Source organism: Pholis gunnellus, assembly GCF_910591455.1.
Source record: "Pholis gunnellus genome assembly, chromosome: 15".
Lineage (NCBI taxonomy): Eukaryota > Metazoa > Chordata > Actinopteri > Perciformes > Pholidae > Pholis > Pholis gunnellus.
Window position 1 is genome coordinate 8,827,662 of NC_136542.1, and position 12,340 is coordinate 8,840,001.

Below are 12,340 nucleotides of genomic sequence, written 5' to 3' on the forward strand. Positions count from 1 at the left end.
GTGCCGCCGTGGCGGAGGAATACATGGAGGTTTTCAGAGCCATGACATCAGACAGCTGGAATGCCGAGCGGTGAAAATGCCAGAAATGGGACAGCTGCCCTGGAGCTGCCGGTCGCTGACCTGTCTTTTTACCTTTTACATCGACTGACAGCTGTAATCGCAAACACAGAATATTATGCAATGACTAATGAGTTACCCTCTGTATCTTATTTGTATACAACACGGTCTCACTTCTGGGTTTTTAATGTATAGGTTTCAACTCTAATTTGGGTTTAAATGTATCCATTTTTTTAATATAGCCTAATGTGGTTAAAAAAAACATTAAAAATAGAATGAAAGGGACTAAATATAGACTGTGAATCCATAGTTAATTTTAAATAGGTCTACACAACAATAATGTAGTTCCAGTTTGCTTCTCTTTCCCTCAGTGATTAGTGCCCTGATGATGGACGTCCTGACAAGGTTTTCAGTTCCACAGCTGCTGCATCTGGCCAGAGAAGATGAGAATGTAAGACATTCACAACACAGATATCTACCACTGAGTCATGGATATATATATATATATATAGCCACCGAATCCCTCTCTTCTGCATCACACAGCCACTTCAGGACCAGAGTGAGTAGTGATAAAGAGAGGGAGTATGTTTGAAAGATGTGTGTGTGGAGTCAAACAACGTTTCATATTGTCTTGACAGACGACCAAAGTAACTGTGGTACTGAAATTGTTTAGGTCTACCTTTGAGTTCACTGAGGCTACTTTTCTTTCTGAGCAATACTATTTTAAAGATAGGTTTGGATTTATCACATAACATGTCATATGCAAGTTAAACTATGAAGCTTCAACAGTTCGAGTAAGTCTTTTTTTGGCACAAAATGCCTCCCGTGTTTGCTTGCTGGGCCACGGTGGGGGGATATTATATATATATAGTACTATTTTTCTTCTTTCGCTATGTATTTTTACATATAGTAGTTAAAAATTGTTTTTCTTTATATGATTTGTGATATATTTGTCTTTTTCTTTGATGTTTGTTTAATATATGCTTCTTTAAAATAGATTTTGATGTTTGTAGTTCCTTTTTCATAGTGGCATGCTCAATTCCATCTAGTAAAATGTAAATCATCCTTTAAGCTTTTAAGGGGAGACACCTCAGGCAAAAACATTGTTTTTCATGGACTGAGCAATTTTGAAGTATTGGGCTGTAACATGACATGTCTTCCATAACAGGTCTTCTATCAGACTAGTGGAAAGAAAACAAAATACTCTGAGCCAGAAATCTCTACTTTACTTCTGACATGTACCATCTTCACTTTATGGAAAATCAAATGTTGCTCAGTTTGGTCTTTCACTACACATCACGTCTTCAAATCACTGTTATCTCTAAATTGTATTTCATACACAACTGCCACATTGTACCTCACGGTGCACATAAGCAATTTATTAAACTAAATGCTTAAAAACTGAGATTTCAAGATGCAGGCAGGTAAGGTAACATGCAAACAAAGCTCCATGCAGCAACAAAAGATGAACCAACAAAGGAACTGGGCTTCTGTAGGGAGTGATTATTGGGGAAGTGGGAAGAGGTGAGCAGGAGGTCTGGTGACTGCAGTGCTAACGAGGGACAGGTGAAACTAATCAGGGTGGGGCAGACACAACTGGTGGGAATACACAGAAAGGCAGGAAATGAAGAGATCTGAAACAAGAGAGATGGGAAGATAGGAAAGAGGAAACACAAATTAATGTCACGAAACAAACAACATAACCTCAGAGCAGAGCAGAGTGTAAGTATAAAAATAATAATAAGACATGTGCACTGTTTATTGTAATATTAAAAAAGTGATATACTTAAATAATAAATAAAAGTAAATAGACAAATATTAATCCAGGTATCTATATTTTGAAGCAGGGTTGTTTTTTTTAGATATTTCCAATTCATGACAATTAATCTGTTTGCTATGAGGCTACTATATGCGATTGCTTTCTTTTGCGCATTTGTGTATCACTCCAAAGATCGCACAACTCTGAAGAGGCGATTAAGAGACGAGGAAGAAAAGCCATTCATCTGATTTAAAATTGAAATGTTTGTAAAATGATGTGCAGATCTGACTAGAATAAAACATTACAGGGTTGGAAAAAAAAAACCTAGGTGTCTGCGCATACTGACAATGGAGCAGATAATAGAGAAATTGGGGACATTAATGTGTGAGATTAGCGCCATTGTTGCCCAGACAGGCCCATCTTTATCAGAGAAAATCATATTCTCGTATCTGTCCATTAGTCGTTTTCTAAATAAATATAAAAATACACCTGAGGAGCAAGTGTCAATCGCACATGTTCTGTTTACTAAGATGATCCTCCATCTTCACAATATGGTGTGATTTTTAATATTCGGATACCTTTCATAGCAGGGAAATTCTTCAGACCTTGGAATAGTTCAGTTTGTAAGTGAGAGGATATGTGTTTCAATAATCGCATATTCATGAGAAATCCTGGGTCAAGCACAGTACATTATATTATGATGATGATTAAACACTTTCACTGAAGACTAATGGCACACAATCAAGGCTGCGCAATACTCTAATCATTTTAACAGCAGGAAAATAAGGTAAAAGATTCAGTTTCATCAATGCATTTAGAAAGGCAAAAATAATATTTTTGCCTTTCTAAAGTAAGTGATTATAGGTTGAATCAAACACTCCATTCGATGATGTATTCTGTGTTATTTCTGAACTGAGATGGTATACTTAGATCCTTAACTTAATTAAAAACACAATTATTACAATGAACAAATAAAAGTTCTGTATTCAAATTGTTGCTTCAGTAATAGTACAGATATATTATCAACTAAATATACTATCAAAGTACGTAGTAAGTAAGTACATTTTGCAGAAGATGTTCACTGTAACTGATCTATTAGGTTGTTGATACTGATGCAACAAGGTGTAAGTAACATTTAGGAGGATTTAGCAGTATAGCTAAAAATATAACGGGCTTAGCAGGAAATTGGAAATAAATCATTAATGCTTTGTCCAATCTTCATAAATCTTGGAAAATATCTTCAGACATTCCTTGGGAATAAGTCTACCAAAGCATTTTGAGCCCAAACAATAGGGGGCGCCACATATACAAAAATGTGTAGGGGAGACCTGGGATGGACTAACAGAACCACTTTCACCAAGAAAGGATGAACTGAGAGTCATGTAATGTATGCACTGTCATAATGTATATAGCAACATATCAGCAACACTGTGAATGGCAAAAACTAACAGAGACACTAAGTCTCATTCAGCCCCTGTATCCTCTGACGGCTGCCCCATGATGTAGGTATTTTGGTTGTCCAGCAAGAGTATATCATAGGCCCACTCCTGATGAGTCAGCGATACCGGCTACATCCACTTCTTCCGTCAACAATGCATTTGCCAAGTTAATGTCACTTTTTTAATGCATCCAATGGATGGTTATGGTGGGGCATGAGATCCAATTAGGTGAAGGTAGAGTTGAGAGAAACCAATTTCCCCTCTCTCTCTCTCTTAAGTCCCTAATTGATCGCAAAATGGCTTAAGTCACATTCCTGTAATGCTAATAATGCCTGCATTGCTGCTGGCTGAATAATAATCAGTTTGTTACATAGTCTCAATAATCAGATACAAGAATCACAAGAATATACGATTTATTGCAATTGTAAGAACACTTTCTGGTGACTCTCAACTCGTAGTCGCTACATCTCAGAGGCATTTGTCAAGTCAAACACACTGAACACTCCTTACAACAAAAGTGTTTTTTCTATAAGTCTAGAAATGTAAACAGCAGCTGCACCAAACCTGACTGGGTATACTCTGCAATGGTGCATAGTGCTGTGGCCTATCCTTTGCAAAGTTAATGATCATATAGTTACCATAATTTAGAAAATATGTGTAGCATTACCCCATGGGTCAATTAGAGCTCAACCACTATGGTCAGTGTGTCTCTCTGGTGTACTCGCAAAAGCCCAGTTTGCTGGTATGACATTTCCATTGTGCTTATGTAAAACATAAGAAAGCAGAATACAACTACAACACCATATTGGTGGGGTTTTTAAAACATGGAAAACACAACTAGTGCTAAATCACATTTACAAAACTTTCATCTCTCTCTAGAAAAATACTCACTTGGTAACAAAAATATTAAAAGGACCTTTTTAATCTCTGAATACAGCAAAGCTCAGAATTCATCATCACTGACGGAGGCGATGGTATTTGTATGTTGCTCAGTGGCCGTCTCCACATTGACGCAGTGTTGATTGCCGGACACGTGAAGCGACTCTGACAAACGTCTCCCCAGATCCTCAAGCTCTTTAGATTGTCCATCATAACTGACTTCAGCTTGGTCTTGATGAACTCCTTCTTCACTGGTCATGGTGTTGTATTCATGGCTTTCATTGCCGACTTCTTTGCTTGTCTCAGCTGTGCCGATTTGATTTTGATGGTCCCCTTCACCGATTCCTGTATTATCAGAAACCTGCTCACCCAGCCAAGGAGAGCCAATGCTCCTCTCCCGATCGTCCTCTACTCCTTCGTCTTCATTTGCTTTAATTAGTGAGGCAGCAGTCGATTCAGGAGAGCATAAAGGTGTCGACACTAACAGGGGATCAGCATAATCGGGCGAATCGCAGTGTTTAATTACTGATGCATACGGGAACAGGTCACTGTACTTTTTGGTCTTCACGTGTTTCCCCCCTGATTCCAGATGTGGTAGGAATGAATCAAGTAGATCATTCTCCTTTTTTTCAAGCTCTGCACTAGAGGTGGAAGTGTTGGTTGGCTCGTCAAAATCTTTACGCAGCACTTCCAGAAGGTGGCGCATTTTACCCTAAAACCAAAAGTGATAAATTGATGAGTCCTTTGTGTCAACCTTTTTAAATGTTTTCAAATCTTTACTTAAACCTGTGACCCTAACACTTAAACAAGACTTGACATATATCGGCTACTCACCACATCAAGCTGATGCCGATTCATGTCGATATGACGCTCTATCACCCGGTCTAGGAACCTTGCAGAGGACAAAAACACAGACAATGACACTAGCAACTGTTTAAGCATATACTCAATTAAGAGAGACATATAGCTATTAGGAAAGTGGCATCCGGTCTGCACGAGTGTTGTAAATATTTGAACGCTAACATAAAGCACAGTCTTCTCGTTCATAGTCAGAGAGTGTAAAAAATGAGTCATAAAAAATGACAAACCTGTCAGAGATGTGCCCCCTGGACAATATATCCTCCGTTACAGCAGAAATGAATTCAAGGTACATTAATTCTTCTTCCCTGTTGAACAGCAGATGAGAATTATTAAATTCATGGGGATAATATTTTACATGGTTACATGAACTTATGGTTCCTAGAAGCATCTAGAGTACTGTCACATCCATAAACATATAGCTTTGTACTATATAAATTGAAAACTGTATAAGGATTTAACATTAACAAAGAGAACTTACTCTGCAGATACACTCTTCATAATGGGAGATTTCCCGCCTTCTGGTGAGAACCTAAAGAAATTAAGTCTTAAATAATTTTTACATGTTATTTATACATTGTGCTTTAATTGCAACTTGGTATTCCCCCTTCATGATTTTACCTGGATGAGGAGTCAAATAAATCACGTTCTCTGCTCTTGTTTGCTCGACTCCGTTGTCTAGATGCTGAGAAAGATGTGCCATTGAACTCGTCTTCAGACCACTCGTGCTCTGTATTAAATCCCTGTAAAACAAGAGGACAGCAAAATGAAATAATAACAAAGATATATATTCAATATTGTCAAGGCTGTCTCGTGATCAAATGTGGCTGATGCTGTGCCACAGATTGTCATCAAATTCAGTCAGTAAGACTAAACGTGTTGCACACAGATCAGTGTTTAAGCCTGTTATAAACCATATCATATACAGTGTGTCTTAATCCATGACTATTTATCAGCTACTATGTGAGTAAATACATTTGAACAAGATTAAAAAAGGTTAGTCAATAAATGGACTCATCAATGAAGCAGTAAAGTGTTAACACTGTATTGTTAAAGTATATCTGAATAATCAAATTTAATCCTCAAAATTACCTGAGATGGCTCAAAAATGTCCTGTGTGCATTCCTCGGTTTTTGTGCTGCATAAAAAAAATAATAGAACACACGTTGTACATGTCAAGAGAATTGTTTTATCTATTGCTGTCCTTGGAGACTCGCAGAGATGTTTGTTACGTACCTTCCATGATACGTCTCCTGTCGCATCAATCTTGAGTTGGTGCCATCCTGAGTAGGTTTCCTCCGTGGTGCTCTGTAGTAGCGATATTGCGACAGGTATGAACTCTTTTCTGATTTCAAGGTCTTAGGGGTGAACGGTTTTTCGTGGGTAAAGTGCTGTGAATGTTTCTGGAGCAAGTCTCCGCTGTACGTCTTCTGGACAGGGTCCTGGAAAGTCTTGTAGTAACTCTGATCTGCCGAGGCTCCCAGTGAACACGCTGACTGCTTTCTGTGCGACGTTGCCTCCGGGCTACGGTATTGGATTTCTGATGCTGGGCGAATGTGATGAGAATGGTGGTGAGAACCAACTTTAAATGATGGATAAACTATCTCCTTGGCATGGAAGGAGGAGTTGAACCTTGGGCTGGAGACCGTGGAACTCCTTGAGCAGAGGTAGGGCCTGTCATCATATTGCACAGATAATCTACTCTGAAAAGCAAACATGTTTGTTGTATTGAAATAATCACGTTTGCTGGTCAGGCAATGCCATGGTTTCTGTATAAGATAAGCTGGGATCATATAAGGAACTGCCTTGATTTCTTACCTGGGCTGAAGAGCAGGAGGCTCTGCTATTCCTCTGTGAGAGAGAATGGGCCGACTGAGGACGACCACCTTTCCTCAACCGCTCCTGTCTGATCTGGTCATTGTCTGTAAAGAGGCGATGACAAAGTGAATAGACACAGGAAATAGTCTATAATAGCCAAAGACTCACTGCACTTATCTGCAAGATACAAGAGAGCAATTGTGATAGCACAGGCATAAGAAGAGAACATTACTTTAACCGTTAAAGATGAGGATGAGTTGCATCCTGTCCTCCAAAGTGATGAGTGGTTGCATTGTATCAGTGCTTATTAAGGCTACTGTCTGTGCAGCAATAGGCCTCTGCCTGTACTATGATTATCTTCCTTAATGGTGGGGCAGAGTGGTGAGTTGACTCTGATTACCACTGAGACACCAATACCTAACTGTTAGTTTAAATGCTTTCTATGTAACCACTAATTATAATGCTATTAACAACCATTGTGGATGTGCTAAAACAAGAAATGTATCACTAACAAAGGAATGTAAGGTATATCCTCATTCAAACAGGGAAAAAGTGTTTTGAGTTGAATTAATCATTTAATATTTGATGACTGGATACTTACACTTTACACTGTGTATCAAGCTTTTGGGTACTGAGGCATCAATGGCAGCTGTGGAAGATATAATATTATATATGCATGAACTGAATTAGTTTGTTCTCCTGAATGTCAGTGTAAGAATCATAATGTATCCCTCCCATGTAACTCACCTTTAGCCGAGTAAACCTTTTTGTAATGAGACACCATGTGGTCTTTAATGATGGACTGTGTCAATTTGGTGGAGGAGCGAGTGCAGAAAGCTAAAATTGCGACACAGAGAACAACAAACAGTATACCGTTACATTAGGCTCTTATCTTACAAATGGCCATTACTCACTTGACTTAATTCTGATTTATAATATCAGCACATACTAATACTTACGGCTACTTTTTGAATTCTGTCCTCTCACACCAAGGCTGCAGCCCAATCCAGATGATACACTCCCTAAAATAAACATAGATAGATGTGGACATGTTGAGTGAAGTAATACAATACAACAATATTCAACCGTTTCAATAAATTCTTAAATATTTATGTCAATTATCAAGCAAGCATTTGATGCATAAAGCTTCTTATGGGATTTACTATGTTCACCTTTTTATTATTTTTTAAACTGAAAACCGATCTAAAGTCTTTAAATATGTAGTAATTACTTTTTGTCTCGCGTTACTTTTCTGTTACAATATGTTATTATTAGTAGTTAGCAGATATTCTATTAACAAGTAACGTTAAATAAATATATATAAATATATATATATATATATATATATATATATATATATATATATATATATATATATATATATTGTTCGTGCTTACAGTAATACATGGTAATTTGGTTAATTTAGTAAAATTAATTCCTTCGTGAAAATAGTAGACACAGCCAAATGTCGTTTATATCTTATTTTAGCGTTACCTAAATAAAGTAACTTAACCTGAGCTCCCTCAACTGAAGCATCGGGATACAAGCTAGCGTTAGCAACTAACATTACTGTCATGGTTATGGATATAAAAGTCTTAATAACAAGGAGAAGAGTCATTTAAAAGGCGGATCCTTGTCAACATAAAATGGAAGCCATTAGTGAGTGTGTGTATATATAAAGTCTCCATGAGTTTATCTTCAGATAGCTAACTGCCTGAGCACAATATGAATGTGCTTCCTGCTGCTGCTTAACAGTTAGCTCGCTAGCTAATGCTAATAGTAGTTGCATACCTATTCTTGATTCCATGGTAATGTTATACTCATCGAATCCCATTTTCCTCAGAAATACTCTGGGGCAGAGCTTGGACACATCCAGAAACAACAGTGTACTTAACTGTAAACATGTTAACGCTGAAAGACAATCAAGTCACGTAAAGGTAACAGCCAAAACTAGCATGTAAGCAGATGGGCGGCGGGGCAAAGCTTCTCCGTCGCCATGCTGGTTGCTATGATTGCCTACGTCATCACGCTCTCGCGTAAGGAAAGTCACGCCTGAACACGCACGCACGCACGCACGCACGCACGCACGCACGCACACACACACACACACACACACACACCTGTCACTTGACCGGGGGAAAAGTGAACTGAAATAACAATTTCAATAATTCAATACATTTAATAAAAATCCCAAAGATGAATGATTATCAAAAATATTTTTTAAGATTTTACGTTTGGCTTTATTTTAATCCCACAGGCAACAGCACATATGCTTAAAACCAGTGATGGGCTGTGCATTTTATACCTGGGCCTTCTGTGCTGTCCTACTACAGTTGAAGAGCTCCTAATAACCTCATTATGACTCATCAATCCAGCAAACCTGCAGCGGATCCACGCATTCCACCACATAAGAGCGCGAGCCATTCAAATACTATTCATAAAAACGACACGATAGTCAAATGAACAATAGTAACGTTACTATGTAAAAAAACGAACGCAGTTTGTCACTTACCGAAACGTAAAGAGTTTAATCCCAGTACATCGTTTCAGTTCTGCAGTTCCTGCTGCGGAAGGTTCGCAGCGGGGCCGGGATCCCACCTCCGCCGGGGCACCCGCCGGCCGGTGCAGACCGCACGTTTCGTTTTCCAATAGTCACGTGCTCGCCCACTGACCAATCACAGCACACCCTGCACCTCACTGCAGCGCTGCTCCTGAAAACTGAGCTGTGTGTTAATGCTGACGTAGCTGTAGGCCAGCTAGCAGGCTCTGGCACGTCAAAGAATACGCCCAACATGTCAAACTAAAGATCTGATCAACAATATCGTCCCCATTCACTTAAACTACACATGGATGCACTTGTGAGTCTGCAGGCCTCGGGCCTCTCTTCCTACCTAGAGACACAGGGCTGAAATCTGATTGGATAAAAGCTCTACTTAAAACAAGCTGCACTGGAAGCAGAGCAACTGAGGAGCACAGTAGCTGTGCAATGAGAAAATAAGATAATGGGAAAAATATTTTTATAAATTATAATACATGTAGTGTATTTAAGAAAAATTATAAAATAGCTATAACTTTGTGATTCTGTTTAGGCCAGCAGAGAAGGCTTTGCAGGCCCTGACGGCCCGCCACTGAATTAACACAATGACAAGAACAGTCACATATATTTATATGACAACAAAGCAGGTACAATAACATAAAACCCAAATAACACGATTCAACAGGCCTCTGCACATTCCAGCAAAACTGCCGCGCTAAAACATGCATTCCGCCACACACTCGAGAGCACGGGTCATTCAAATATTGTTCACATCAGAGGGAACAATATTAACCATATCATAAAAATGACACAATAGAAAAATTAACACAGTAGTAACGCTATACTGCAGATGTAAAAACAAAAGCAGTTCACTTACCAAAGCTGCTGTTCACTATTTAAAGACAAAGTATATCCTCCTATATTTGACAGATATTTGACAGAATACAGAATACAGAACATATACAGAACTCGGAACACCGGACACGGAACACACAGAACAAGGAACGGAACATACACAGAACACACACACACAACACAAACAGAACACGGAACACAGAACGGAACACAGAACACAGAACACAGAACATGTAACACAGAACACACACAGAACACACACAGAACAGAACACATAGAACACAAAACAGAACCCAGAACAGAACCTAGAACCCGGAAAAGAACCCGGAACGCAGAATAAAATAATGAACAGAACACGGAATACGGAACAGAACAAGGAACGGACTGGAGTACGGAGAACGGAACACGGAACACGTCTTGTTCCAGTCCGGATTAAACAGTTGAAAGAGTGATTAAATACTTCTTGATATAAGAAGCATGTGCCTTAAAACAGCAGAAAGAATAGTAGACAACATTACTAACATTCCCAATGGTATTTCAACATTGTGATACGTCTGGATGTGGACTTGATGTTTTTGGAGCCACCTTTTGAATAATAGACAAACCGGTTAGGAAAAGTGGAGCCAGTGTGAAGCCCATAAAGTGCAGGAAAAAGCCATTGTCCTAGCTGGTCATAATACACAGTGCTACTGGAGCCCCTGTGCCTGCTATTTAAGAGCAGGGTTACACAGGCTTTACCTGCCCTAAATGTTGTACAATCGTCTTCCTAATAGAGCAATTATTTAAGTTGTCAGAGGAGGTGATGAGATTCTGGTACCTATATCTTGTTTATTACTGGTGGGCTGTTAGGACAGCTTGAAGTAACCATCTAGCCTGCTGAAAAACAAAAAAGTAAAGCAATAATGTTAGTGTGTGAAAAACTGACCAATTTGAATGACACAAAGTGCAACAAATATAAATTATGATTCAAGTATGTCCCTCATGGGAACATTCTGTCAGCAGCATATTGTTAATTCTGCCATGTTCCTTGTATTGTTTGATAGACCTTTTAACCCCTAACGTCATTCACCAACAAAAGATTGTGACTTACTCAATTGTAGTGTGAAACGGACTCTTTGAACAGCAGTTAGCCTGAACCACAAATCAATTCATGCTTGTTTTGGTGAGTGTTTAAGAGTTTGATTATTATTATTATTATTACAGGTTTAAAAGGTACAAATGAATGTAAAGTAATCTATTAATATCCCATGCTGCAATGGTTTCTCGTGCTGTGAAGGACCTGTAGACCCCAGTGAGCTTATCCTTGTATATGCAGGAGTAAAACAGGACTATAGCCTATTTTTGATTATGATGAACTGAGAAAATCTTTAGCTTCAGTGTATGTCAAATTGACACCAAATTACAGTTTAAAAACTGTACACCTTTTCTCCAAAGCAATTTCATGCCATTTTACTATGAATAAATGTTGAAGGAGATTTTTCACAGCTTGTCATAAAAGCACAGGTGGAACAAATAACATTAATTGTGGCTCCATTGCAGCAATTACAGCAATGCAATGCAGTAGGACAAATTAATGTTATCAGCCACACCTGTTTAAAGCTGTCTGTAGTAAAAAAAAGACCTATTCAGGTTTAGTTTAACGCCACATGTACCCTCCTGGATACATGTCCCCTGTAATTGTTCTGTATGCCGAGTGTCTTCTTTACATCACATAACATCGCTGCTATCCCTTTATACTTGTATTACAGCTACAATAACACAACTCTGACAAAAGCAGTTCTCAAGCATGTTTCGAATCCACACAAATAAATAGAAACCAATGGCTGCCTGCAGAGTCGGGTAGAAAATGCATTCAATAAAATGTATAAACTACTGGTTGAAATAGACAAAAACATGCAAAACAATAGCATGGTTCTTCAAATAATACTTAAATCTAAACTTGAAAACACCTGTAGGACGTTTTGGCTTCATGATCAAATCAGAAATCAAGTTTTGAGTTATATTAAAGGCAAACAAGCCTACAGTGTAACTCCAAACTGTATATATCCTGAAAACAATATGTAGCTGTTTATAATTTGCTTCCCAAAATGGTCAGTCTCATCATGTGACTCAGTACAGGGGGTCTGACGGGATGGAGGG

The 12,340-nt window shown here is 38.6% G+C and overlaps 1 protein-coding gene across 1 annotated transcript; it reads right to left on the reverse strand.

The window, feature by feature from the left end:
- Positions 1-3,847: 3,847 nt before the first annotated feature.
- Positions 3,848-8,671, reverse strand: spata7 (spermatogenesis associated 7). Its single transcript, XM_079174265.1, has 12 exons — positions 8,602-8,671; positions 7,770-7,832; positions 7,558-7,647; positions 7,412-7,459; positions 6,811-6,914; positions 6,229-6,695; positions 6,085-6,130; positions 5,614-5,735; positions 5,474-5,524; positions 5,223-5,300; positions 4,969-5,026; positions 3,848-4,846 (listed from the first exon to the last, which is right to left on the reverse strand). Exons 1-12 carry the CDS (start codon positions 8,642-8,644, stop codon positions 4,199-4,201), a joined length of 1,818 nt encoding a protein of 605 aa, XP_079030391.1. The 5' UTR covers positions 8,645-8,671; the 3' UTR covers positions 3,848-4,198.
- Positions 8,672-12,340: the final 3,669 nt, after the last annotated feature.